The sequence below is a fragment of the Protopterus annectens genome, chromosome 6.part0 (assembly GCF_019279795.1).
Source record: "Protopterus annectens isolate FY-2018-M chromosome 6.part0, PAN1.0, whole genome shotgun sequence".
NCBI lineage: Eukaryota > Metazoa > Chordata > Ceratodontiformes > Protopteridae > Protopterus > Protopterus annectens.
The window spans coordinates 1,095,546,270-1,095,573,654 of NC_056737.1; the positions used below are offsets into that span (position 1 = coordinate 1,095,546,270).

At 38.3% G+C, this 27,385-nt stretch overlaps 1 protein-coding gene across 2 annotated transcripts in view; it reads left to right on the forward strand.

Moving 5' to 3' along the window:
* Positions 1-27,385, forward strand: part of CCDC88C (coiled-coil domain containing 88C) — a 1,480,266-nt gene that overhangs the window by 3,375 nt on the left and 1,449,506 nt on the right. For both annotated transcript variants that reach the window (XM_044074710.1, XM_044074709.1), the window contains exon 2: positions 13,229-13,332. In XM_044074710.1, the coding sequence (XP_043930645.1) occupies positions 13,229-13,332 (104 nt within the window). The remainder of the gene's footprint in view (positions 1-13,228; positions 13,333-27,385) is intronic.

Consider the following 27,385-nt stretch of genomic DNA (forward strand, 5'->3'; position numbering starts at 1 on the left):
TGTTTTAGTGCTTGGTATACATAATTCAATCCCATCCTACTAGTCCCCAGGTTCCTGTGAGGTTTCATTGTTGATGTGTTCTCACTAGTGCCATTTCATCAGTTATCTTGTGTGGCTGACATATTTTGATTGACAGGTACAGTGTCTCTTTCTTTTTGGTGAATTTAGTGTACCATCCTAATGTGAAGAGGTTGAGGAAATCTGTAGTCATAGTGCAATTTAATTCGTTGTCACCTAGCAGCAGTGGAATGTTATATTGCTAGCAACTTCCTGACCTCAAATTACTGAGCATTTCTTGAAAAGCAAGTTTTTAAAAAAAAAATAAATCTGGAAAATATCCTTTGAACTGTGAGAAGGTATGAGCAGCAGTGTTATTCAGTAAAAACAGTTTTTTCAATGATAAAACTTTTTGAATTCTGTAAAGAAAGTGGTACAGAAAGCTAAAAGAAACCACTTCAGTAATATATAAATAATTAATCAATGGAATCCTCAACAATTCTGGAACACAATTAACAGTGCTTTCACCATATATTATATACCAATGCATTACCGATCAAAACTGACTATAATATTGCTTGTCAGATGGACCACTAGTTCATAGACTCTTATCTTTGGTAGTACGTTAGCATGACCGTGTCGATTCATATCTTTACTCACACTCATTAAGCTGTATCTTAGCACTGCACAATGTACTCATTCACAACATAAAAAAAAACTACAAAAATTAAGCCAACCTCCCTTGCACCAAATAACATTAGCAGGGGATAATTAAAGAAAGTCCCTAGTACTGTTGCATTTTCCATAGCAATCCTAATCTCAATAGTTAAATGAAAAAGACATTCCTGCCATTTGAAAACAAGCCCACATTTAAATTGCTACACAAATCAGAAATATCTACTCTTATGACAGCTTGAACATCATTTCGTAATAAATCTTGTTACTCCAATGCAGCATGGTTTCTGCCCAGGCTGTAGTACAGACGCAACATTACTGACCTTCCAAGACAAAATAAACAATCTGTGCAACCAGGGCTATCAAGTAGCATTAATTATTTCTTGACTTGTCAAAAGCCTTTGATACCTTATTTCTACAGATTATCTGCCTTAGACATTCACTTCTCTGTTTTCTGGATTTGCACGTATACAAAAGCATCCCTAATTGACAAGAGGAAGGACCTGTTGTCCAAAAGCAAGAAGGATATCACCCTGCAGAGGAAGAGTCCCTCCTAAGCCTAAACAAGAAAAATCAGAAATCTTGTGAAGTCTTCTAAAGCAAATTATGAAACTAAAATTGCATCCCTAGCTGAGGATAATCGTAAGGCATACTTTACTACTTCTGAAGTCTAAAAAAGTAAGTCACATTGCTACAGCATGGACCAAATCCATTTTATTGTTATAAAAGTCCACAACAAACACGAAAAACTCCACAGCAAACATGAAAAACTCCACAGCATGTACTGCACACACAGATTGAGCACTTTCTTCCGTTCAACCAGAGACTTCATCAGAATCTGGTGTCTACAATTACCCATTCCCCTTAAATAACCAACAGTTAAAGGCAACACCTCATGAACTGATACATCTTTATCCCTCCCCAGTAAATATACCCATCACTCTTGACAAGGAATAAACACATACACAACTTTTTCCTAATATCTGTTAAATCTATAAAAATACTTTTGATAAATACTAAAACAACATATAAAAATATATATAATAAAAATGTGCAAAAATGTAAAACATGGCTATAGCAAACAGGCAGCTTTCCTATTTAAAATAGGCTTAATTGAAATCATTTCATTATGTCCTGGACTTTGGCTTGCCTGTAATTTGATCTGCCATCTGACCTCTTTTTCCTCTAGCTTTTAAGATCTCCCCTTCTGGGGTTTGCTAAAACCCTCTCCAGGATGGCAAACTTAAAACTGATAAAGGTGGAACAACTAGTAGAGTGTTTAAACAGGGCATTATTATTATTGCTGGTGGAAATATGGTACGTGTGTTCATATATCCTGTACCTTAATCTTCTTTCAGTTTTACCAACATAAAAACTGGGACAGGATGAACACATGGCCGAGTATATCACACCCTTACTCTGGCAATTACCATAACCAAACTTTGTCTTGGTTTTCAACATGTTTCCAAGTGTTACATTATCTTCAGTATAAATATATTTACATTGGGAGCAGTTTCCACATCTTTTTGTACCATATTTGTCTGTCCTTTTTGGGACCTTTTCAAACTTTTTCTTAAGGTTTGCCCCAGTCTTAAAAACAAAAATTAGGTCCAGCACCCACTACTGACCACAACTTTGAATTGTTCCTTAAAATAGCCCAATTATTTTCAACAATCTTTTTCACCTCATTTGCCTTGGTGCAAAAAGGGACCCCTTTGGCTCTCTCAAATTCTTTGTCCACATCTCCTTCTACTTGTACATCATTTCTGACACCTTCAGGTCTGCCCAACAGGGGTTTATATTTCTACCCCCACTCATTCCTAACATGATCAAGGGTTTCTTGAATAATCTAATTGGGATACCCCCTTTCCTTAAATAATTTAACTACTTTTTGTAATTCACTTTCTATTCAAAAGTGAATTTTTTGGGTACATGAATTTATATGTTAGGTTTCTGGACGATATTTTTATTTTATGGAAGGGACCGGAGGACAAGATTATGGAATTTGTCGAATATTTGAATGGTACCACAGAATTTTTAAAATGTACTTTTGGATACAATGAGAGGGGTATCAATTATTTGGATACTTACATTCTAAAGGAAAATAATGGCTTTAGATGTAAGGTTTTAGGAAGTCTACCTTTAGTAATTCATACTCCAGTAACCATCCAACGCATCAAAAAAGAGTATTATTAAGGGACAACTCATTCAGGTGGCCCGAATGACATCCCATTTTGAAGATATAGAAAGTGAATTACAAAAAGTAGTTCAATTATGTAAGGAAAGGGGGTATCCCAATAAGGTTATTCAAGAAACCCTTGATCATGTTAGGAATGAGTGGGGGTAGAAATATAAACCCCTGTTGGGCAGACCTGAAGGTGTCAGAAATTATGTACAAGTAGAAGGAGATGTGAACAAAGAATTTGAGAGAGCTACGTGGTTCCCTTTTTGCACCAAGGCAAAGGAGGTGAAAAATAAATAACTGGGCTATTTTAAGGAACAATTCAAAGTTGTGGTCATTAGTGGGTGTTAGACCTAATTTTTGTTTTTAAGACCGGGGTAAAATGTCCCAAAAAGGACAGACAAATATGGTACAAAAAGATGTGGGAACTGCTCCCAGTGTAAATTATATTTATACTGAAGATAATGTAACACTTGGAAACATGTTGAAAACCAAGACAAAGTTTGATTATGGTAATTGCCAGAGTAAGGGTGTGATATACTTGGCCATGTGTTCATCCTGTCCCAGTTTTTATGTTGGTAAAACTGAAAGAAGATTAAGGGACAGGATATATGAACACACGTACCAGATTTCCACCAGCAATAATAACAATGCCCTGTTTAAACACACTACTAGTTGTTCCACCTTTATCGGTTTTACGTTTGCCATCCTGGAGAGGGTTTTAGCCAACCCCAGAGGGGGAGATTTTAAAAATTACATAAAGGGAAAAAGAGGTCAGATGGCAGATCAAATTACAGGGAAGCCAAAGTACAGGTCTTCATGAAATGAATTCAATTAAGCCTATTTTAAATAGGAAAGCTGCCTGTTTGCTATAGCCATGTTTTACATTTTTGCACATTATTATTATATATATTTTTATATGTTTTATTATTAAAAGTATTTTTATATGTTGTTTTAGTGTTTATCAGAAGTATTTTTATAGATTGATTTTAACAGATATTAGGAAAAAGGAAAAAGTTGTGTATGTGTTTATTCCTTGTCAAGAGTGATGGGTATATTTATTGGGGGAGGGACAAAGATGTATCCGTTCATGAGGTGTTGCTTTTAATTGTTGGTTATTTAAGGGGAATGGGTAATTGTGGACACTAGATTCTGATGAAGTCCCTGGTTGAAGGGAAGAAAGCACTCAATGTGTGTGTGCAGTACATGCTGTGGAGTTTTTCGTGTTTGCTGTGGAGTTTTTCGTGTTTGTTGTGGACTTTGTGCAACAATAAAGTGGATTTGGTCCGTGCTGTAGCAGTGTGACTTACTTTTATGTATTTGTTGTTCCTGACACTGCTTTGGATTCTGTGTCTTTGCTACTTCTGAAGTCTAAAAGGGAATGCCCAGCTATGTGCTGAACTGGTTGTAGATGGGATCACTCATAATACACTGGAAGATATTGCCAACCTGCTAGCTAATAGATTCAGAGCAAACTTCACCCTTCCCCCATCCCCACCTACCATATCCCAAAGCATACCTGACACGAGCACATGCCTAGTATCTCTAGTGAACAGGTCATCTCTGCATTCACCAAGGCCAAAAACACAACCTCAGTGGGAGCATAATACAAAAACCTCATCCAAAACATGAAAATACAACACTATATTAGTATAAAAAAGGGGAATTAAACACAACATTTTTCCAAGTTTAGTAAAACCAGGTTTGCAAAGAGAGAGGCACAGGCCACTCGCACAGCAACCCCCCATTTGCTTATAATATTCCCTTCAAAGTAGACATAGTTATTGTCCAAAAGATGTTCCAAACACTCCATAACCATTTTAAGTTCATTTGTAGTCAAAATTGAATGGTTTTACTACACTGGAAAAAGTGTTGTGTGGCACTGCTGTTGAATTGGATGAATTTATTCAGTATATAAATCCCACTACCGAATTTCTAAGGTTTAGCATTACATTACAAGAAGTACATTACTTGGATATTAAGTTGACCAAGATGCTAGGAGGCAACAAGTGAAAAATAGTCCTTGAAGAGGAAAGCAAATTTTACCAATTCATGTCTATTTTTTAATAGCAACCATCCCCTTCATCGGGAAAAGGAATAGTAAAGAGTCGTATGGTACGGGTTGCCTGTATGACATCTGATTAGAGTAATTTGGTAAAGGATCTAGAATGTGTGGCTAAGCTGTTTTTAGAAAGAGTATACCCCAAACAATTAGTCACTAACCTGAAAAAAGAAATACAAAACAAGAAGGGTGCAGTGCCAAGTTTACTCCCGTTCTAGGTACAAAATGGAGGGGTGAAAACTCTATCAACTTAAAATATGATGTGTCTTATGAATGAAACATAATCAAATTACATGAGATCCTTCACTTTGAGATACAACCATGATCCTCTGGTAATACAGAAAATTATTCAAAAATATTGGGGAATTTTTTTCAAGGTTGCCCAATAGTCTGGCGATTTTTTTTACAAATCTCTCCTAGATAGTTATAAAAGGAGACACAACATTAAAAACCTTGTGGAAAACGGAGTTGATAGATAAAGACTAGGACTTGGATATGATAAAGCAGGTATGTGCCATCAGTGTAACTGTATGGCAACCTCGCTGATATTAAGCTCCCTACTACTGACATACCGATTTTACCTTTAATAAATACTTTAATTTGTCTTAAGTGTGGTTTACCTTGCCTATTGTAAGGCGTGTTTCTCATTTTAAGTTGGGAAAAAATAGCGAGCCCAAAAAGTAAGGGCTTACCAGCGCTACTATGAGATAACTAAACAAGTGGAAACAAATGCACTATATCAAAATTTAAAAACGTGCAAGAAAGGTGCATTCCTGTTTGGGGTAGTAGAACAAGTAGAACCAAACCCTAGAGGTGGACAGTGGGAGACTTTACTCGAATATCAGGAATTAGTATGGTAATTGCACCTTAATGTGAGTCTATCCCCCCAGGACTTAATGGACAGTTGTCGCTATGTCCAGTGTTGAAAATGCGTGCAACTAAGCTATAACAACAACTTTTTTGCACAGGAGTGTTTCTGTATTATAGTAAAAACAATACTTTGATTCATAAGTTGATGAGAGGAATATTGTCAATAAAACTAATGATGCATGTTGTGTATTTTGTCAAAAGTTTTTAAAATGTAACAAGATTTGTTTTAGAAAACCATATATAAGCATTAATTTTACCTGGAGTGAATTGTTACTTTAACAAGTTGATGAGTATGAGAAAATTAGTTTTATTGAGATGGACATTTATTTAGGAGGTGATGTAATCAAATGTACTAGCATTTCCTGTCAGTGAGATTTAAAAATTAACTGTTTAGTGTATTGAATCATTCTGATGAAATCTTTAATGAAGACGAAAGTGCTGAATAAATTCTGTGTTTTGTAAAATTAACACATTTGTGTTGGTTTGGAATCCTTCTGTAAACCATTTCCAATCGCCAACCCTGCCCTAATGGAAATGCTCACATCTGCAAGTGAAATGGCACAAGAGTCACTCACGCTAGGGATCTCAGCATAGCTTTTGACATTAGCAGAACATGCTAGAAAGGCAGGTATATCTCCCTGAGACTGCTGCTTATCTGGAATGGACTTCCTATTCATGTAAAACAGAGCTCCTTACTAACCCTATTCAAATGCAACCTAGATAACTGAATGGGAGACTGCAAGTCGCACACAATCCTAACTCTCTTTAAATTTGAATAAATCAGTATTAAACATTTCAGTCATACTCCTTATCAACAGTAGCATTAGAACATGGTCACTAGCATATCAGCAAGTCATACTTTTCATCAAGTTGCGCAAAACTATTGGGTGCCATTACTGATATCTTAAGTCTGGCCACTATATGTTTACTATGTTGTGCCCAAACAACACAAGAAATGTATTTATTTGTAGTTGATTTACCAGGATGGTCCATTGGGCCAAGAAGAGCCCGTTTTCAATGGAGTCCTGGGGAGGAAAGCTCTATAAAACTATATTCATAATCAAAGTATTAGGTTACATAGTAATAAGAAGTACAAATAAGAATATAGCATTCAAAGATACAGTTCATGACACTGAACAAGTAAAAGCTGTAAAAGATAAGTAATTATTTGCAGATATATTTGTTTATGCTATACAAATAACATCAGGACACTGAAACACATGGGATGTCTGAGGGTGATAGTAGGGATGAGAGGTATGGGAGAAATGAAGAGAGAGGAAATTGTGTGGGGTGGGAGCAGATGCATTCCCAAAGAAATGTTAAATGTGAGTGAAGTGAGATTTTGAAGACCGAGTGGCTAGTGATAATATTAGGTATACAATAGAGAGCTAAACCTTACCTAACTGAATATGGCTGTTACAGGTAGGTCTTTACTGCTTCCTGTGCTGTTATGTAGTTTGACAGCATGGGTAAATGTACAAAAAGCTCCTCTAAATAAACTGGAGGGAGCTCACATAAAAGTGCAAAATTCATAGCAAATCTAAATAAACACATCATGGCAAGGCCTTGAATAAATTAAAATGACAAACTGTACAACAACAGAGTAACTTTTACCCCAATCAGAAATATTAATGGTATCATTCAGGAACCGCGCAGATGCCCAGCTCTTCGGGCACTTGTTCAACTGTGTCATTCAACCAGGTCGTCGTGATCACAAGAGAAATGTCTGTTCTGTAGAAGGTAAGTCTTTAACCATGTAAGGGATTTAGTCTACATATCCAGCCTATGAAACTGTATCTCTATTAAAATTAGAGCTAAAACACACACTCATTCACACAAAACTGAAAGGGCCATTTGTTTAATAATAATTGTCCCACCTTGATCATGCTAAGCATATGCTCGGTGACTCATATTATGCCATGTATATATATGTAGATGACCTTTGCATTAAATCCTTCACTCGTTACAGCAGGTACAACTGCACTTTTACATGCTGGTACACACACACACCTATTGCCCCCTCTCTTTCAGTTCATCCCTTTCATCCTTCCACTACCATATCTAACTTTTCAACCTCTACTAACCTAACAAATTTTCTGCTACTGCTCATACATGTTCTACTGCCAGAAGTCTTGGCAACAAGACCTACTTATTTCCATATTTGTAGTAAGTTTTACATACCAGTAAAATCTTATTATAATGTCCATTTATAGTTGCCAGATTTGTTGTCAATAGCCCGCGGTGGTGCAGCAGTTAGCATTGTCGCCTCACAGCAAGAGGTTCTCTGGTTTGATTCTCGGCTGGAGTGCCTTCTGTGTGGAATCTGCATGTCCTCCCCATGGTCAGTTGCCATTTAAAGACATGCAGGTAGGTGCGTGCATGAATGGGTGTTCCTTCTTTGAAGGTTGGGTGTTGGGCTGGCAACTCAGCACCGTAAAAATCCACTGCCAATCATTAGCGGACCGGAGTTTCTCTATGGCAACCCCTAACCGGGAAAAGCTGAAAGACATTAGTTTTACTTATCGGATTTACTGTCGACATATGCACAGTATTAGCAGACGTTATCTTGTATTCTTTTCAGTGCTTCAGTTTACAATGTATTATATTATCTTTGTTACTATTTCAGTTAATGGAGCTTTTCTCTTGAGGCCACTGCTGAAAAGGGACTTAACAGGCCAGTCAGCAAATTAAAAAAATTTATAAGAGTATAATGCAAAACCCCATGTTTATATTTTCACTAGACTGTCACAAACAACTTTTCATATTTTGGAAACCACAACCTAGACCAACAACATCAGTGACCTATTTGTTAGCCAGACTTAAACTTTCATATTATGACAGTCTGTTCTTTTCTGGTGCTTGAGTTTTGAGACAGTTTCCGAAATATGAAAAAATATATTTCTATATGCATAGCTAATGTAAACAAAAATGTGTATCCCTCAATAACACAGTGCAAATGCCAATGACACTTCTTTTCAGCATCATCGAAGGTTTCAGCTGACATTATACAATTGTTTGTAAGTTAAATGGATTTGAAAATACAGAAATAATTTGTTTTCACAAAGGCTAACAAAACAGCTTATATCTCTAGTATAGTGCATTCTACAGGGACAGTGATAGTGTGGTTTTTCTCTTTCCCACCATGATAGGTCACACGTCCCTTAATAACAAGGTGCTCACTCAGCAAAATATTAATGTAAATTTAAAAAATATGCACAGTTAGTCAAACTCAGTAGTTAATACCTGTATTACATTTCACCCAAGGCAATTGCTCTGTCAGTTTCGTTCCTCATAATCCACCTTTTCACTTGTTGCCTGTCATTATCCAGTGAATCACTTGAGTATGACCGCCCAAAGCATTGTCAGGATGTGATGAGGTACTATGGCTGTTGATTGGGAATACACCAGAAGGCACTGCAGGAGTGATTGAGTTAAGAATGATTGAATTAAGCTCTGATCACGTAGCCCATGACCCTGACCCTGAGTAGCATCCTGCCCGCACCAAGAATGATGCCACAGTTTAAAGAAAAAAATGATCAATTTCAACAATTGGCTAAGTTTCTGGTGTCATTCAAAGGGGATTCAGAATCTGTCTGCCTGGGATGACATGCTCGACAAGCCACGTTGCTTTGCAAGAGATGGCTTGCACCTGTCACCCTTAGGCCTTAGAATACTGGCCAAGGCTTTTGCCACCCCCCCCCCATAGTCATTTTTTAGGCAAGGCTCAAAAGACAAACCCACCACCGCAAATAGCACCAGTAACCAAAAACTAAGGGTAATGCTACTCAACGCCAGAAGTCTAAACCTCAAAATGCATGCACTCGAGGCACTCCTCAGTATGGAGAACATTGATATCTGTGCAGTAACAGAAACCTGGTTTAAGGCTTCAGAGCACCCCAGCACTACCAAGGCTATAACTCGTACCATACATTTCGGCCACGGAACCCGGACCAAAATGCAAAAGGCAGGGGTGTATCCATATTCATCAAGGATACCCACACCTCCAGGTTAGTGGCGCAGCACAATGCCTCCAAGATCATCCATGTGCAACTAACAACGGGCAAAACTGCAATTCAAATTGTAGCTTGCTACAGATCACCCACCATGACCCAGGACCCCCATTCCACGTTTCTGGAGACACTGGAATATATGAAGGTCCTACCAAATGCCCTAATATTGGGTGATTTGAATTACCCAAACATTAACTGGGAGAACTACTCAAGTACTAACTCCCTTGCCCAATGCTTCCTATAATTTGTAAACTCGAATGCCCTGGATCAACTGGTCAACACCCCCACCAGAGGTGACATATTGGACCTGGTCATCACCAACATGGGCGACCAGTGTTCTACACTGGAGGTCAACCCCTTGCTGGTTAGATCAGACCATAGACTAATCACTCTGGATATCCACATTCCGCCCCCACCCCAATCAAGGAGACCACCGTGAAAAACTTTTCAAAAGAAAACCTCACATTACTTAAGACCGAGGTGGAAAGGTCCTTTAGCATGGGGGCTGTGAACAACTCTGTCCAGGCTGCTGAATCCCTTACAAAGGCACTCTATGAGCACCTGCAAAAATGCATGGTGCTATCCCAAACAAAGCCAAGACTCACTCCTCCAAGAAAAGGAAACCAATCTGGTGGACCCCTGCCATAAACGAGCTATACAATAGAAGGAGGAAACTAGTACAGAAAAGAGTAAAATCCCAAGAAGGAAAGACATCCCTGATCAGTATCAGCAAGAAACTACGTTCCCTCATAAAATCATCCAAGGCTAGCTTTGAAAGACAAATTGCCAAGGACTCCAAAGATAACCACAAAGTGTTCTTTAGCTATGTCAAGAACCTAAGTGGAAACTCTCAGATCTGCTCTGAGTTGGTGCAGAATGGCACAAAACACACTGAACTGACTGATCTTGCCAACATTCTGGCAAACTGATTTAGTGCAAACTTCACCCCCCTCTCACTCCCTAAAGGGCCCATAACTATAACAGAATAATGTAGAGCCCTGGCAATCACTGACACACAGGTTAAAACAGCCCTATCCAAAGCCAAAAACACAGCTTCAATGGGACCGGACAGTGTCTCGGGCTGTGTCTTACACAAACTCCAAAATGAACTAACCCGTCATAAAAAACACTGTTCAAACTGAGCCTCTCTACAGGCTACATACCCATAGAGTGGCGCACAGCAACAGTTATCCCTCTCTACAAAGGTGGAGCCACAACGGACACCGGGAACTATCACCCTATAAGCCTGGCTAACCTGGTCTGCAAGGCTATGGAGCGCATCGTCATGGAACTCATTAACAGAGACATTGGAAACCTCCAAACATTGGACCCTACCCAGTCTGGCTTTAAGGGCAGATCATGCCTCCTAAACCTGGTGGACGTCTTTGAGACAGTTACCAAGGCTTTAGATGAAGGAAAGGAGGTCCACACAGCCTAACTAGACCTCGCAAAGGCTTTCAACACCATTCCCCATGCTGGTATTATAGACAAGCTCACCAGCCTGAACATAACCCCCTACATCACGAAATGGGTTACCAAGGCTTTAGATGAAGGAAAGGAGGTCCACACAGCCTAACTAGACCTCGCAAAGGCTTTCAACACCATTCCCCATGCTGGTATTATAGACAAGCTCACCAGCCTGAACATAACCCCCTACATCACGAAATGGGTTACCAATTGGCTCACGGATAGAACCCACATGGTGAGAGTTACAGGCTCTAGGTCCGACTCTAAACTGGTTACAGGTGGCATCCCCCAGGGCTCAATCCTGGGACCCCTCCTGTTTGGTATATACTTCTCAGAGGTACAGGCAAGCACAGGAGGACTATGGCTGACCAAGTTCGCAGACGACTGCAAACTGGGGGCTATAATTGACTCTCCGGCTGATACAGACATCCTCCAAAAGGATCTCACTGAGACAGATACCTGGTGTCAAAATCATGGCCTCAAGCTAAATGCCAAAAAGTGCATAGTCATCCCCTTTGGAAAAAACAAAGTACCCATGAACTACCACATAGGTGATAGTCCCCTAAATACAGAAAATGTAATAAGGGATCTGGGGACCTAAGTAGATAGTAATTTCTCCTTTGATAATCATATTGCCAGGGTGGTTAGAAAATCCTTCTATGTGGCCCACCTAATCACAAAAGGGTTTGCATCTAGAACAAAAGAGGTTATTGTGCTCCTCTGCTCATCACTCCTCAGACCCATCATAGAGTACATCGCCCCATTTGGGATGTAGCTTACAAGACACCTGCAACAGCTGGAAAGACCACAGAAGTGCCTCACCAAGAGGATTACTGGCCTCAAACAGATGCCCTATGCAGCCCGACTGAAGAAACTTCAGCTGTACTCGATTGCATACCGCTTACTCGGAGGTGATCTCTGCCTGACATTCAAGGCCATGTCCAACCCAGAATTGATGGGACATGCTCCACCTAAAAAAAAACAAATTCCTGAGAGCCACACGCTCTAGAGATCTAAACCTCACCACGATACATAGGAAATGCTGGAGGGATTGATTCCTGTCTCAGAGACTCCCCATGCTTTGGAACAGGATTCCAATATACATTAGGCAGAGCCCCTCACTAACACTCTTCAAGAGAAACCTTGACGAGTGGATGGGAAACAGAAAATTTACCCCGGGGATCACTGCAGTGGCTCTTCTGGACAGAGGCACAGGGAACTAATGGCTCTGCTGGACAGAGGCACAAGGAACTAATCTAAGGGGGGGTGGCGAAAGCCAACACATTCTGACTAGGCTTATAGATGCCCTCAGGCAGATAGCCTAGTACTTACCTATGAACCTAAGAAAGCAGAATATTGTGTTCACTAGGCAAGCACACTAGCGGAAGCAGTATGATTTCTGCTTTGTAAGGTGGGTGCTACAGGAACCATTTTAAGTGCTATTTAGCTTCAACTCTTTTTAATGTATTCATATATTTATGTACAAGTATCTAGTAGGTGAAAGGGGGGTATTAGTAATTCACACTAAAGAAACTAGAGCAGGTGTGTGCTTTGGGTAAAGTGTAGAGATGGTACCTTGGTGGTATGCTGCACTCTTGGGAATTGCTGAAGTGATGAGGGAAAAAAATATCCAAAAGGTTACGTACTGGTAATCTTGTGGCTGGTACAATGGAACATGTGATGTAATCGGCTCATTTTTTTAAAAATTTCGTGTTGTATCTGTACCACTAAGTTAATAATAGTTACTAATTCACACACTTGTCTTGGAATCAAAAGCTCGCCTGAATGATACTTCTTGATAGGGTATTCATATAGCTTTGAACTGGGTGAGTTTGCATGTAGATTGGGGTCTTAAGCCATGAGGTACAAGTTTCATGTCATTGAGTGTACATCTGCTGAGGGAGAAAATAAACTGACCCATTGTAATGGTGATTGGCTTCCATTGAAACTGTTCTTGTTTTGCAGGTGAAAACATTTGGGCCAGTTGGAGAAGGCAACAGTGAAGACAGCCTAGCGATGTACATGGACCTAGTGGATGGGGTGTTCCTGAACAAAATAATGCTACAGATGTAAGTTGAACATCACTATTTAAAGTTAGAGTATGATGGTTGTCTCTAAGAAAGCTCAACAGGTTTGTATGTTCAAGTTATTGTTTGTCCCACCATGATTAATGCTAAAGATATTCTCGATGACTCGATGACTTTCATCTTAAACTCCTCTCTCTTTACTATAAATACAACCATACTTACACACACCTTCCACGAGAGGCTAGTCATTGTTTTTCTGTGTGACTTTCACAAAGTAGCAGTATAAATCTGGATTGAAATGTTTGAGTAATTGAGGCAAAAAAAGCTTGGATGCAGTTTTTGCAGACTTAACTCCAGCTGGTGTGTGTATGCTTTTGTATTGGTATGTGTTTTACCTTTACCACGGTTGTGTTGATGAAGGTTAACTATTTCAAAGTAGGGTTTTCATGTATTTTCTGCTGTTATAAGCATGTCCCCAAGAATTTTTCTCAAATTTTCATAAAATTGCCATTCTTAAGAACTCAAAAAAGACCAATCTTGTATGAGAATGAAACCAGACTACTGTCTTCGGTTCACACGGGTACTTACAGAAATGCTTCCAACAGCCCCCTCAGCTCCTATGTCTTTTTATAATTACATAAGTGGGTGCAGTGAACATATTGCTCATGGGGAGTATGACGTATTGTTGATCAGACATGGACAGTTGTGAAGTTGTGATATTTCATTCATTGTTTGTATGTCAAGCGCCTTCACTGCTGTGGTTCTAGTTGCATCAGCTGATTTAATTATGTGCCTATGAACAAACTGCTAGCCGCTCATCTGCATATTCCCCATTATTCCACATTCATTAAACTGACAAACTGACAATTTGCAGTACATCTATATTTGCATAAGCTTTTATCTACTTTTTTGCTGATATGAGAATGGGGTACTCTTGAAAAGTGTTGTGTCCCCCTCCATTTCGTAAACTTTCTTTATAACTGAATACTTCCGAGCAGTTTACTTGCTTCCTGAGAAAAGCATGAACTGCAGTTTGCTAATTAAGTTGTGTGGTATGTACATCTGGTATTGATTGGTGTTTTAACCAAGGCAGAGCAGAATGCTAAGAAATTTACTGTGTTTATGTGCAGCATTGTTGATGCATGTATTGACACTATTTTTGTGACCGTATTTTTAGCTTCAGTTTTGAGCAACAGAATGTTTATATTTTATTAACATGATCAAAAATATCAACAGCATTCTTTAATTAATTAATTAATTAATTAATTAATTAATTTATTTATTTATTTTGAATTTGTTAGCAGGGTAGAGCATTGATCCCATTGGACCCATTTCAGACTCAGCTTGGGGGAAAAACAATGGATACACAGTATTATATACAGAGTTAATGAAAAATGCAATATACATTTATGTTGTATACAAAGTGAATATCCTGGTTGTCTGGAGGGTATGAAGGCAATAAATAAATGATGTCATATACAGAGTGACTGCATCAGAGGTGGCAAGGTGCGAGTGTCACGGTCAAAAACAGACAGAGCAAGGTATGTAGACATAAGGACGGAAAACGTTAAATTATATGACCAGAGAGATAGCAGTTGCATTTTTCTAGAGTCTTGAAATTTTATTTATGAACAGCAAATGGAGTAAGAGGAATGATCTTTTAAGAAAAGAAGGGAGAAATTTTCAAAGTTTGGGACTAAGGACAGAGAAAGCATGGTCTGTGCAGTGAAGCCTAGTTTGTGGGGTTTGGGGGAGAGGTCACGGGTGGTTATGTTGAACGTTGTATGTTGGTGCATCTCTGAATAGCCTGGAAGCTAGTGGAAGGAAGGTGTCATTCTTGATAACAGAAAGTCAGCTTGTTGTTTTACAGGTAACCAGTCAGCTTTTTCAATGGTTTTGCAGTGGTGGTCATTTCAAAGGGAGAGAGTGCATCTCTGACTAGTCTGGAAGCTAGTGGAAGGAAGGTGTCATTCTTGATAACAGAAAGTCAGCTTGTTGTTTTACAGGTAACCAGTCAGCTTTTTCAATGGTTTTGCAGTGGTGGTCATTTCAAAGGGAGAGAGTGATGAATCTGCAAATGGCATTTGAAATAGATTGAATGGTGGATGTATTTCTTTTAAAAGCTGCAGCAATATGAAGGAGACAGTATTCTAGCTGAATCAGTAAGATATCTTTACCTATGACTTTTCTACAGGGTGTGGACAGAAAAGTGAAGACTCTATTGGCCCCTAATAGGATAGTTGATTTGAGATATATATATATATATATATATATATATATATATATATATATATATATATATATATATATATATTGTGTGTGCGTGTGGAGTCCAGGTGGAGTTGGAAATTTAGGAAAAGGTCCAAGCAAACCCTTAGTTATTTGAATGAAGTGACATTTTAAGATGATAGAGGCTGATTTTAGAGACCTAGTGAGCTTTTGCCTAGTACCAAAAACATTGTTTTTGTTTTAGATGAGTTTATTAGTAATTGTTTATCATTGACCAATTTAAAATACTTAGAGTAGTCAAAATTTTAAAAGCACAGCTCTACTGAGTGATGCTAACAGATTGTGGTGTGTGTGTGTGTGTGTGTGTGTATGGGTTGATAGCAATTTGTCGAAGGTTCACTTTTTTTCGTGAACCTTTGTTCATCAACTCGAAACCACTGAGCATTCAGTTCCGCGAACGTTTACATCTGCAAAAAGATTGAAGTAGGGAAAGAAATCAGTTGACCAACAGCACAAATTTGCCCTTTTCCCCACTGTAGCGCAATCTCGGAGTTGGTATTTTTAGTTAGTAGGGTGTGGGGGCACAGCCCCCAACTTGGGTGGGTTTGACATACTGTGGTGTGTGTGTTGGCCAAGTGCTACCTTTCCTTGGTGAAATATTTTTTCAGTGTGAACTTTGACAGAACTGAATGTTTGGTGGTTTCAGATCGATAACGAAAGGTTCATGGAAGTGAACCTTCGACAAATTGATACAGACCCATATGTGTGTATATATATATAATATATAATATATATATATATATATATATATATATATATATATATAATGTATATATATATATATATATATGGGTCTAGGACACATGCTTGACTGGCATATGTCCGAATCACAAAACATTGAACACATACACAAAAGCGCTTAACATCAAAAAGCGCTTTCGTGTATGTGTAGTTAAAAAAAAAAAAAAAAAAAAAAACTACTTTTCTGCAGGGGAGCTGTGCCCCCACACCCCCTACTTTATTATTCTCACTTCGAGATCGCACTACAGTGGGGAAAAGGGAATTTTCCCTTACCCACACTGTAGTCCGATCTACGAAACAGGCACACATACACGGAAGCGCTTGTCGATGTTAAGCACTTTCGTGTATGTGTATTCAATGTTTTGTGATTCAGACTACACTGCAGCCTATTGTTGGAGCAGTCCAGTGGTGCATTTACACAGACCAGAGAAATTTTGTCCCAGCCACCAGAGCTATGCGATTTTAAACATATATTTAAGCTACAAGCAACTTTGACAGCTAAGGAGAATATTTCAGTGACATGCAAGTAAGTAAAGTAAACAGTTTACTTTTAGAAACAAAAATATATGTATTGTTTCCAGAGAAAACGATGCCAGTCTTCATAAAAATGTAGTTAACGTGGTTTAACTTACAGCAAGACAACCATTAATGGAAAACCTTAGTGAACTTACAGGTACATATAAAAAAACACAGAACCAAAACGAAACCAGGAAAACACAAAAGGCCAACAGCAGCTGTAATAACACCCCAGAAATAGCGTAACACAATTTTATTTTCCGCTTTCGTCCATAGACTTCATCAGAATGAAAAAACACACAAAATTGAACCTTAAATACATCACTAATGACAATCCAATGATAAAAACTAATCATTCAATTAATGAATTATCCATTTAAGAAAACATACACAATAAAAATGAAAAAATATAAAAAATGAAAAAATGAAAAAATATACAACATTTTTTATGTGATGTGCAGACAAACAAAGTCATTACTTTTGTCAACTTTTAACTTTTGATATTTAAGGAAACATTTCACATTTATGGACTCATTCAGTCCAGGTGGGCGATCTGATTTTAATTTAATTTGCCACTGGGTTTCCCTCTGTAATAAAAAGTTCTTGAAATCCCCTTCCCTCATGTCCTTATAACAAACTTCTAAAATAGAAAATAAAAATTTACTAAAATTCTTGCACACCACACTATGCTTAAAAAGAGCATTTTTCTCATCTTTCATTTTAATACAATATAAATGCTCCCTAATACGTGTCCTTAGCTCCCTAGTCGACATACCCACATAAAAAGCGGTACATGACGAGCACAGTGCTATATATATTATACCCGAGCTACGGCAGTTAACATAACTAGGTACTGAAAAAATTCTTTCTGAAGTCATAACAGAAATATAAGGATCTACGAAATATACCTACACATGTTACAGTCATTGCACCGGTGCATTCCCTTCTTTGTTGTATTGGTACTACATTTATAACCCTTACTTTGTGTTAAGATCTTCTTTAAGTTGTTGTCATTTCTTTGAACAAAAAATGGTTTCTCACCCAAAACTCTAAACATGTCAGCATTACCTCTGATGACTCTCCAATTCTTTGTTAAAATATTTTTGATGTGCTTGATATCAGAATTCATACCCAATGTACAAACCATGCTACTAGTCGCCTTATTACAAGGCTTGGCTACCAAAGTATTGATATTATCCATGGTTGCACTCAAAATTGGTGAAAAATCACTGATACGTCTATCAAATACATCAGTAGCTATATGTATTAGATCTTCTCGAGGAAAACCTCTGTCAAGAAATAAAGAAATAATAAACCTAAATTCTTCCAGAGCATCAGATTCTTTTGACGTCATACGGCTAGCTCTGATGAACTGACCTTTCGGAATGTTAGAGATAACATGTTTAGGATGCCCACTGTTGTAATGAAGGTATCCATTATTAAAGGTCTTTTTCCTATGAATGGTACTGTGTAATCTCATGTCTTCAGCATCCCACCTTAAATTAATATCCAACAAATCTACATTAATGCCTTTACAACCAATGACAAACTTAATATACATTGAAACAGAATTAATATCTTTAAGAAACAAATCAATATTTAGATCCTTCTGATCTAAAATAAAAAACAAATCGTCAATAAAACGGCAATGGAACAAAATGTGATATTTGTCAAACAAGAATGGCATAAATTGACGCTCCCACATTGCCATTACTACATTTGCATATGCAGGAGCAGCTGGAGAACCCATAGCTGCTCCTTTTCTTTGCCTGTAATAAGTCTGTTCAAAAAGAAAGAAATTATTTTCTAAAATGATCTCTAAAAACCTGCATATCAAAGAAATTGTTCTTTGAGAGAAACCATTGTAATGCTTTGACAAAAAATTCTGCACTGCTTCGATTCCTAAATTCTGAGGAATACAGGTGTACAAAGACACCACATCTACTGTCAACATTATATGTTGTTTTGGATCGAAACAAAATGTTGAAAGAAATGTATTCAATTTTGTTAAAAAATGCCATGAATCACGTAAGAAAGAAGATTCATGGATAATAGTGGGACCAAGTAAAGCATCAATAACAAGAGCTAACCCTTCGGTGATCGAATGAGACGAAGAGACAATTGGTCTAAAAGGGGGATTCGCTAAAGATTTATGTGATTTAGGAATCCCGAAGAATATTCCTATACGTGGCTGTTCTATGACACAAAAATCATACAATTCACAGCTAATGTCACCCTCCATTAGGGCTTCATATAAATACGAATATATGGCATTTTGTCGTTTATGAATATCAAAAAGTGAAATTATTTCATATTCTTCTGTGTTGTTCAAAAGTTTCAAAACCCCTTCTATGTAGGACTCTATTGTCATAACAACGATGTTATTGCCCTTGTCACTTTTCATGAATCTCATCCTCGAGAAGATCTAATACATATAGCTACTGATGTATTTGATAGACGTATCAGTGATTTTTCACCAATTTTGAGTGCAACCATGGATAATATCAATACTTTGGTAGCCAAGCCTTGTAATAAGGCGACTAGTAGCATGGTTTGTACATTGGGTATGAATTCTGATATCAAGCACATCAAAAATATTTTAACAAAGAATTGGAGAGTCATCAGAGGTAATGCTGACATGTTTAGAGTTTTGGGTGAGAAACCATTTTTTGTTCAAAGAAATGACAACAACTTAAAGAAGATCTTAACACAAAGTAAGGGTTATAAATGTAGTACCAATACAACAAAGAAGGGAATGCACCGGTGCAATGACTGTAACATGTGTAGGTATATTTCGGTAGATCCTTATATTTCTGTTATGACTTCAGAAAGAATTTTTTCAGTACCTAGTTATGTTAACTGCCGTAGCTCGGGTATAATATATATAGCACTGTGCTCGTCATGTACCGCTTTTTATGTGGGTATGTCGACTAGGGAGCTAAGGACACGTATTAGGGAGCATTTATATTGTATTAAAATGAAAGATGAGAAAAATGCTCTTTTTAAGCATAGTGTGGTGTGCAAGAATTTTAGTAAATTTTTATTTTCTATTTTAGAAGTTTGTTATAAGGACATGAGGGAAGGGGATTTCAAGAACTTTTTATTACAGAGGGAAACCCAGTGGCAAATTAAATTAAAATCAGATCGCCCACCTGGACTGAATGAGTCCATAAATGTGAAATGTTTCCTTAAATATCAAAAGTTAAAAGTTGACAAAAGTAATGACTTTGTTTGTCTGCACATCACATAAAAAATGTTGTATATTTTTTCATTTTTTCATTATTTATATTGTTTCATTATGATTGTGTATGTTTTCTTAAATGGATAATTCATTAATTGAATGATTAGTTTTTATCATTGGATTGTCATTAGTGATGTATTTAAGGTTCAATTTTGTGTGTTTTTTCATTCTGATGAAGTCTATGGACGAAAGCGGAAAATAAAATTGTGTTACGCTATTTCTGGGGTGTTATTACAGCTGCTGTTGGCCTTTTGTGTTTTACAGGTACATATGGTTAATTTATATTTAACTGCACTATTGCTATGTACTGAACACATATTTTTGTAATTGCAAGGAGCAGTTGTATATTTTCAGTTCAGGTGGAGCACAAAATGCATTTTTGCCAGGTCTTTAAACTTTGTTGTACAGAATTGGGACAGCCTGTCACATTTTCACACATGCTGCTGACTCAAAATCTCTTTGGTCAGGTTTGTCCTCTTCCTGCAGAAGGCTTTGTGATGGAATGACCATTACCAACCAGGCATAAGAACTTATGCTGTTTTGCCCATTGGCTGTATTTATGGAAGAGCAGGACATTAGGCCTAGATGAGTCAGTGTATCTCCAGTCAAATAACATTGCAGTTGCAAGACCAACTGTTTGGTCAAATGAGGTTCAAGCAGTAATGCAGGTACTCTTTCTGCATTGCACAGGACTTGTTGGGTGACGGCACCGGGACTATCTATACCAGCTGTGCAAGTGGGAGGTTAACAAAATTACTGATTAAAATGTGCAGTGGATGTACAGGGGTCTACTTCTAAATTTTGAACTTTCAAAACATTAAATTGCTTATGGTCGAGACCATAAGATCAAAGTTTTGAAACTTTGAAATTTAAATAAATTTTTTTTTTGTGGGGAGGGGGGGAAAGCACCCCCTGCACCCCCACACCCCCTGCTAATTAAATAGACCAACTCCAAGATTGCACTACAGCGAGCAAAATGGTAAATGTACCATTCCATGCTTTGCGTCTATCCCCATTCAGACAATTTCAAAATTTCAGTCTTATGTTCTCAACCATAAGAAATTTGACATTTTGAAAGTTCAAAATTGAGAAATAGACTGCTTATGGTGCACTTCTGTGCCATTCTAGACATTTACATTTCAAAGTAGTGTTGCTCGCCTCCATTGCAACATGCTGTCACTTCTGTTCATAACCGGCTAAAATTTTGTGCAAGAGGCAAGCTCAGCAGGTGAGAAAAATAATGAACAGAGTAGAAACAAGTCTGTAACAAGAAGGTTTTCATTGGGCCATGGGTAAATTTCACTGGGGAGTTGCTTGTACTGTATATATTTTCCTCTGTTCCACAAGGCAGCAGTTTATCAGAGGGATGGGGTTCATAGGTCATAATGGTTTCTTGCAGTAGTATGTGGAATTGCATAGTTTCATAGTTTGCATCATAACCCAGATTCAGATTTGCAGTGTTTAGGTATAATTGTTATATAAAGCACCACTCTCTGCAGGAGTTCTGGCCTGTAAGATAAAACATTAGGTGGCTTTAACTTGCAGACATTTATGCATGAATTTTATTTTAGTATTCCTCTGCTCGTGGCCTACCGCTCCCTGGTTAGTTCAGTGCCATTTCTGCACACTTGCTCTGTTTTCCATCGTTTAGATGACATTACTTGCTGTATTTAACATAATATTTTGCTCCTGTTTCTGCTGTCTAGTGCCATACATGACAGAATAAAGTTTGTAAGTTCATATCTTCGTGTTGTCCTCCTGCTACTATTTTATCCTGTGCATCCACATCTAATTCACATTATAATGCTGGGCAGACTTCCCTCGGTTTTCTATTTTTTTTTCAGCTTCATCTTCTCTGGTATTGGTTTTCTGTCTGTCTTTCATCTTTTTTTTTAAGAGCTGTTCCATTAGTGAGATGTTTAACATTCTAATACCATGTGACTTTTCACTGAACTGTAATGTAAAAGGATGTTGTAGCTCGGGTATATAGCCTGTCCACACACTTGCTTGTATGCCTTCCAACTGTCTACATTATACATGGACAAATTCTGCCAGATCCTGCAGTGTGCTGTTTCAAAGAGTTCATTTAACTAACCATATGAGCTCACATTGTCCAAACAATTTTCACCTGAACTCTTAATTTATGGACTGTATTTGTATATCCCTTTTATCCCTATAAAAGCTTGAATTTAGGGCAGTTTTCCAGCCATGTGTACTAACCAATTTTCATGAATATTTGTTTGCATCTTTCTTCGAGTACTTGATGTGCTATACACACATTTTTTTCTTTGTGTTGTGGTTCTCAGATATAACCTCTCTTCATTCTTGACTTCCCCTCCATTGTAACTGTACAGCATTTTGTGGTGACCAGTGAACACTTATGAGTGAACTGACTTTTTATTCCCGTTTTACAATTTCAAAAAAGAAGAAAACCGGCAGTAACCACCACGTTGAACAGCTACAAAACTTTTATTTAAAATACAATTAAAAACACCGGAATGAGAGCTTTCGGGACCAAGCACTTCTTCAGATAACAAGCTCAAATAAAACTGCAGTTTTTTATAGCTCTTTAACTGCTAAGTAGTACTGCACACTCCTCTTTTTCAGTGCAGGTTGTAAAAGTATAACCCCATTTAAACCTGGGGTTTTATATGCTGCTAACTCAGTGATCCATTTTGTGTCATTTAACTGTTTAATTAACCAGATCACCTCCCCTTCTGTTCTTGTTCATGCATTGTATGACCATACATTTAAATTTATGTTTCTCATACTTAGAAATATGCTAGAAAAGTGCATTATGTTCATGTCTTAACCTAATTGATGACAAATGGTTCAAAATTCTATTTTTAACATGCAGTTTTTCCTATATAGAATGAGTTGCAACCCTGACAGACAGCCAGATAAACAATATTCTTTGTTTTACAATCTGCATACAAATCAAAACAATACTGCTTTCCTGATATAGGATGCCTGTATGATCCTGCTTCCTCAATGTACTCACATGCTTTTAGCTTCTACATTTTTGTGTATTTGTACGTTGTGTAGAGCTATTTCTGTTCCTACTTTTTTCTGTCTTCCCTTCATGACATAATAAATCTTTTAGATTTTTATTCCTTCTAAAGCCAAATAGTGGTCTCCCCCATCACCTTGCCTTTTCTTTTATCTGTTAACAGAACATTCCAGTTCTGTTTTATTATGTCGCATATTCCCCCTATGTTGTTACTATATGTTAACATTAATCTCGTATTATTCATCTGTGGGGGTCTAGGCTGACTAGATATTCCATCCTGTTGTCTGTGGGAAAACCAAGGTCTGGATCTATTGTTCCTGTGCTGTTTACTCATTGTAATGACATCTTTAACTAACTTTATTCTCACTATATCCCCTTAGCCAAGTTAAAGAGCAACCTTTGTCTATCTCTTGTTCAAAATGTGTGTCCTTTGTACATATATGTGAAATCCTGTCAACCACCCTTCTTATTATACTGTTAAAGGTGTATCAGAGGGTTTATTTGCAGTCACTAGGCTTTCTTTACTGGAACAGACGAAGTGAACAGTCACATAAGACTATGAAAAATATGACTTATTACTTCTAGAAACACACATCAGCAATTTGTAGTTCTACAGCTAAATTAGGTTTAGGTTTGGCTTATTTATTTATTGGCATTTGTTTACCGTGAACGTCCACTTGGCCAAGCAGAGCCCATTTTCAGTGGAGGCCCAGGGAGAAAAGTTCCACAAAAAGACATTTGAATATACAAAGAACCACAAAACACATACAAAGCACAGAGAAAAAATATCTTATACAGTGGCGCCTTTAGAATATGTAAACACACTTGATCAACTGTAAGTTGAAGATTGTAGTATGAGTAGATATAAAATGCTTAATCATGATTATAACTGAGGTTTGAGGTTAGAAAATACATTAAGAGGCTATTAGCCATGTTACAGGAGTTTATAGTATATAAGAGGAACAGTGGGGGGGGGGGGGGGGATAAAGGAAAGCACTGTTGCGAAATTGAAACTGCAAGGGTGAAAATAAAAAATGGAGGACATGAGAGAACGTTGCTAATAGTGAATGGTAAAGAGAGAGGCAGTGTGTATTAGGTAGTGTATTGGAGATGGACATAGTGAAGAATGTGAGTTAGAATAGGAGATTATGGGAATAAAGGGTTGGGAGGGTGGCCTAATGGTTAAGGTGTTTGCCTTACAAACACAAGGTGCAGGGTTTGAGTCTCACAAGGGATAATTGGCTAGGCTTAAAATGGCTCACAAGAGCAGTTAGCTTAGTACTAATCTATGAACCTATGAACAGGAGGGCATCAAAAACTAGGTTATGGAAGGAAGAGGCTTGGTGCAATTACATATCCAATTAGAGTGAAGGTGAGTGCACAGAGCTGCTTTTAAGGAAGCATGTTACTCAGGTTTCTCAAAAATGTTATTTTAAAGACAAATATGCATTCAGGATCTGTATTGCTGAGCTAGCCAGCAACTGTTGCAGTTTTACTGCCCAAATTGTCTACAAAATTCTATCATCATCCAGTGCTTCTCTGTTTTTGTATGTTCTAACTATTCAGGCTATCACTTTCTATTTAATTGGGTAAGTCTCTCTATCCTTTTCAGCCACGGCTTGACTTTCTTTTGTCAAGGATGTTAATACAGTAATGTTCTCAAGTTAATTCATTTCTGCCTGGATATTTAAGCATTACTGCTTTGTTGTTTTTTATGTTTAGTATAGCCCCATCTTTTCTGAAAGCCCTCCTCCTAACTAGGGAATATGGAGTGGGACTACTACTTTCACTCTGGTATTTTGTCTGAACTTCTCCTGAACTGTTACTTTATTTATGTCTGTATATTCATTTTATCCCCAGGCTTGTGTTGTAATGTTGCACGTCTCTCTTAGGTTCATAGGTTCATACTAGGCTATCTGCCCTAGGGCATTTATAAGCCTAGCCAGAGTATGTTTGGCTTTCGCCACCCATTTTAAATTAATTTTGCTATGCCCTTTTTCGAGGTTAGTATACTGTGCCTCCTGTCTAACAGTGACACAGAAGTGATACCCGGGGTAAACCTATGATCTCCCATCCACTCATCAAGATTCCTCTTGAAGAGAGTCAATGAGGGACTCTGCCTAACCTGGACTGGGATTTTATTCCATAGTGAAGGGAGCCTCTGGGTTATGAATCTGTCCCTCCAGCATGTCCTATTTATTTCAGTGCTGAGGTTCAAGTCTCTCGGCGTGTAGCTCGATGGGATTGGATTTTTGAGGTGCAGCATGTCCCTTAATTCGGGTTGGACATGGCCTTATACGTCAGGCACAGGTCACCTCTGAGCAGGCGGTATGCCACTGAGTAGAGCTGGAGTTTCTTTAACCGGGCAGCATATGGCATCTGTTTGAGCCCTTTGATCCTCTTGGTGAGGTACTTTTGGGGTCTTTCCAGTTGCTGCAGGTGTTTGGTAAGGTACATCCCAAAAGGGGCATTGTACTCGATTATGGGCCTGATGAGGGATGAGTAAAGAGGCACGATGACCTCTCCTAATCTAGATGTGAATCCCTTCATGATTAGGTGGGCTATATAAAATGTTTTTCTAACCACTTTGGCCACGTGGTTGTCGAGAGATTGCTATCAACTTGGGTCCCCAGGTCCCTAATGACTTCTTCTGTACTTAATGGATTACCACCTATGTGGTAGTTTGTGGGCACTTTGTTTTTGCCAAAGGGGATGACTGTACACTTTTTGGCGTTTAGCTTGAGGCCATGGCTCTGGCACCAGTTGTCTGTTTCTATGAGGCCCTTTTGGAGGATGCTTGTGTCGGCTGGAGAGTCGATTATGGCGCCCAGTTTGCAGTCATCTGCGAACTTGGTCAGCCACAGTCCTTCCGTGTTGGCCTGTACCTCCAAAAAATATATACCAAACAAGAGAGGTCCCAGGACTGAGCCTTGTGGGACGCCACTTGTAACTGGTTTGGAGTCTGACATGGCTCCAGCAATTCTAACCGTGTGGGTTCTGTCCTTGAGCCAGTTTGCAACCCATCTAGTGACATAGGGGTTTATGTTTAAGCTGGTGAGCTTATCTATAATGCCTGAGTGGGGTATTGTATCGAAGGCTTTTGCAAGGTCCAGATAGGCTGTGTGGACCACCTTCCCTTCGTCAATGGCCTTGGTGACTGTTTCAAAGAAGTCAACCAGGTTTAAGAGGCAGGATCTGCCCTTAACAAAGCCAAACTGGGTAGGATCCAGTGTCTGTAGGTCCCCAATATCTTTATTTATGAGGTCCATGATGATCCTTTTCATAGCTTTGCAGATTTATTAGTTCTATTGTATAACTCTGTACCCAGTGTGTACGTATGCACACACACACACACACACACACACACACACACAGATATATATATATATATATATATATATATATATATATATATATATGTGTGTGTGTGTGTGTGTCTGTGTGTGTGTGTGTACTGCCAGTAAAAGCAGAGGTAAAGTATTCCACAACAAAGAAACATTTAAGGTGTAAAATACTTTTCATGAAATCGAAGGGATACTATACTGTTTCAGCTTGCTCTGTTAACTTCACTTGTTCAGTTTAGTATGGACTGTGTTTTGCCCTCTGGAATGTGCATTTGGCAAATAACATATTTAAATCTTTCCCAAAGCAGTTCAGGAGACTGGAAGCAGGTAGGTTCCCTCTGCTGCTTCCTTGGAAGACCTACTGCACTCCTCATCCGGACACTCAAGAGTACAGTATTCTGTTTTACATGAACCTCCTCTTGCTGTTGATGTGACCCTCTCCCATTTTCTTGCCAAAACTATTCTTTGTAATGGAGTCCATGCAAGCAAAAGTGTGATCTGATCGTGCAATTAAAGCAGTTTTTTGTGGATTAAAAATAACTTCTTAAAATTAGGGATAGTGACCATTGTACTAAAATTAATGTAGAATGCATTCCGGTACTGGGGGAAAACAGGGGAGCAGTTGTGCTGCTATATTGGTGAAAACTTTCTGGAAGTATTGCAGTCATTCATGGTGCCCTAGAATGTGGAACAGAGCACGTCAGAATGACCAAAGGACTGACTAAGAAGTAGGTTGGACACAGACATGCAGAGATTGCTTCGGAATTCTTTGGGAAGGTTGTTCTGTAGTTGAGGTCTTGGGATATATGAATCGGCATTTAAAACTAAAAACACATATCTGACCTCCAAGGATGATTATGTTTCAACATATGCATGTGTGTGTGTCTGTCAGTGGCTTGGTAAGTCGCAGACTTGTCTTTTGGTGCTGGAGAGATTGTAGGTTCTATTCTCACA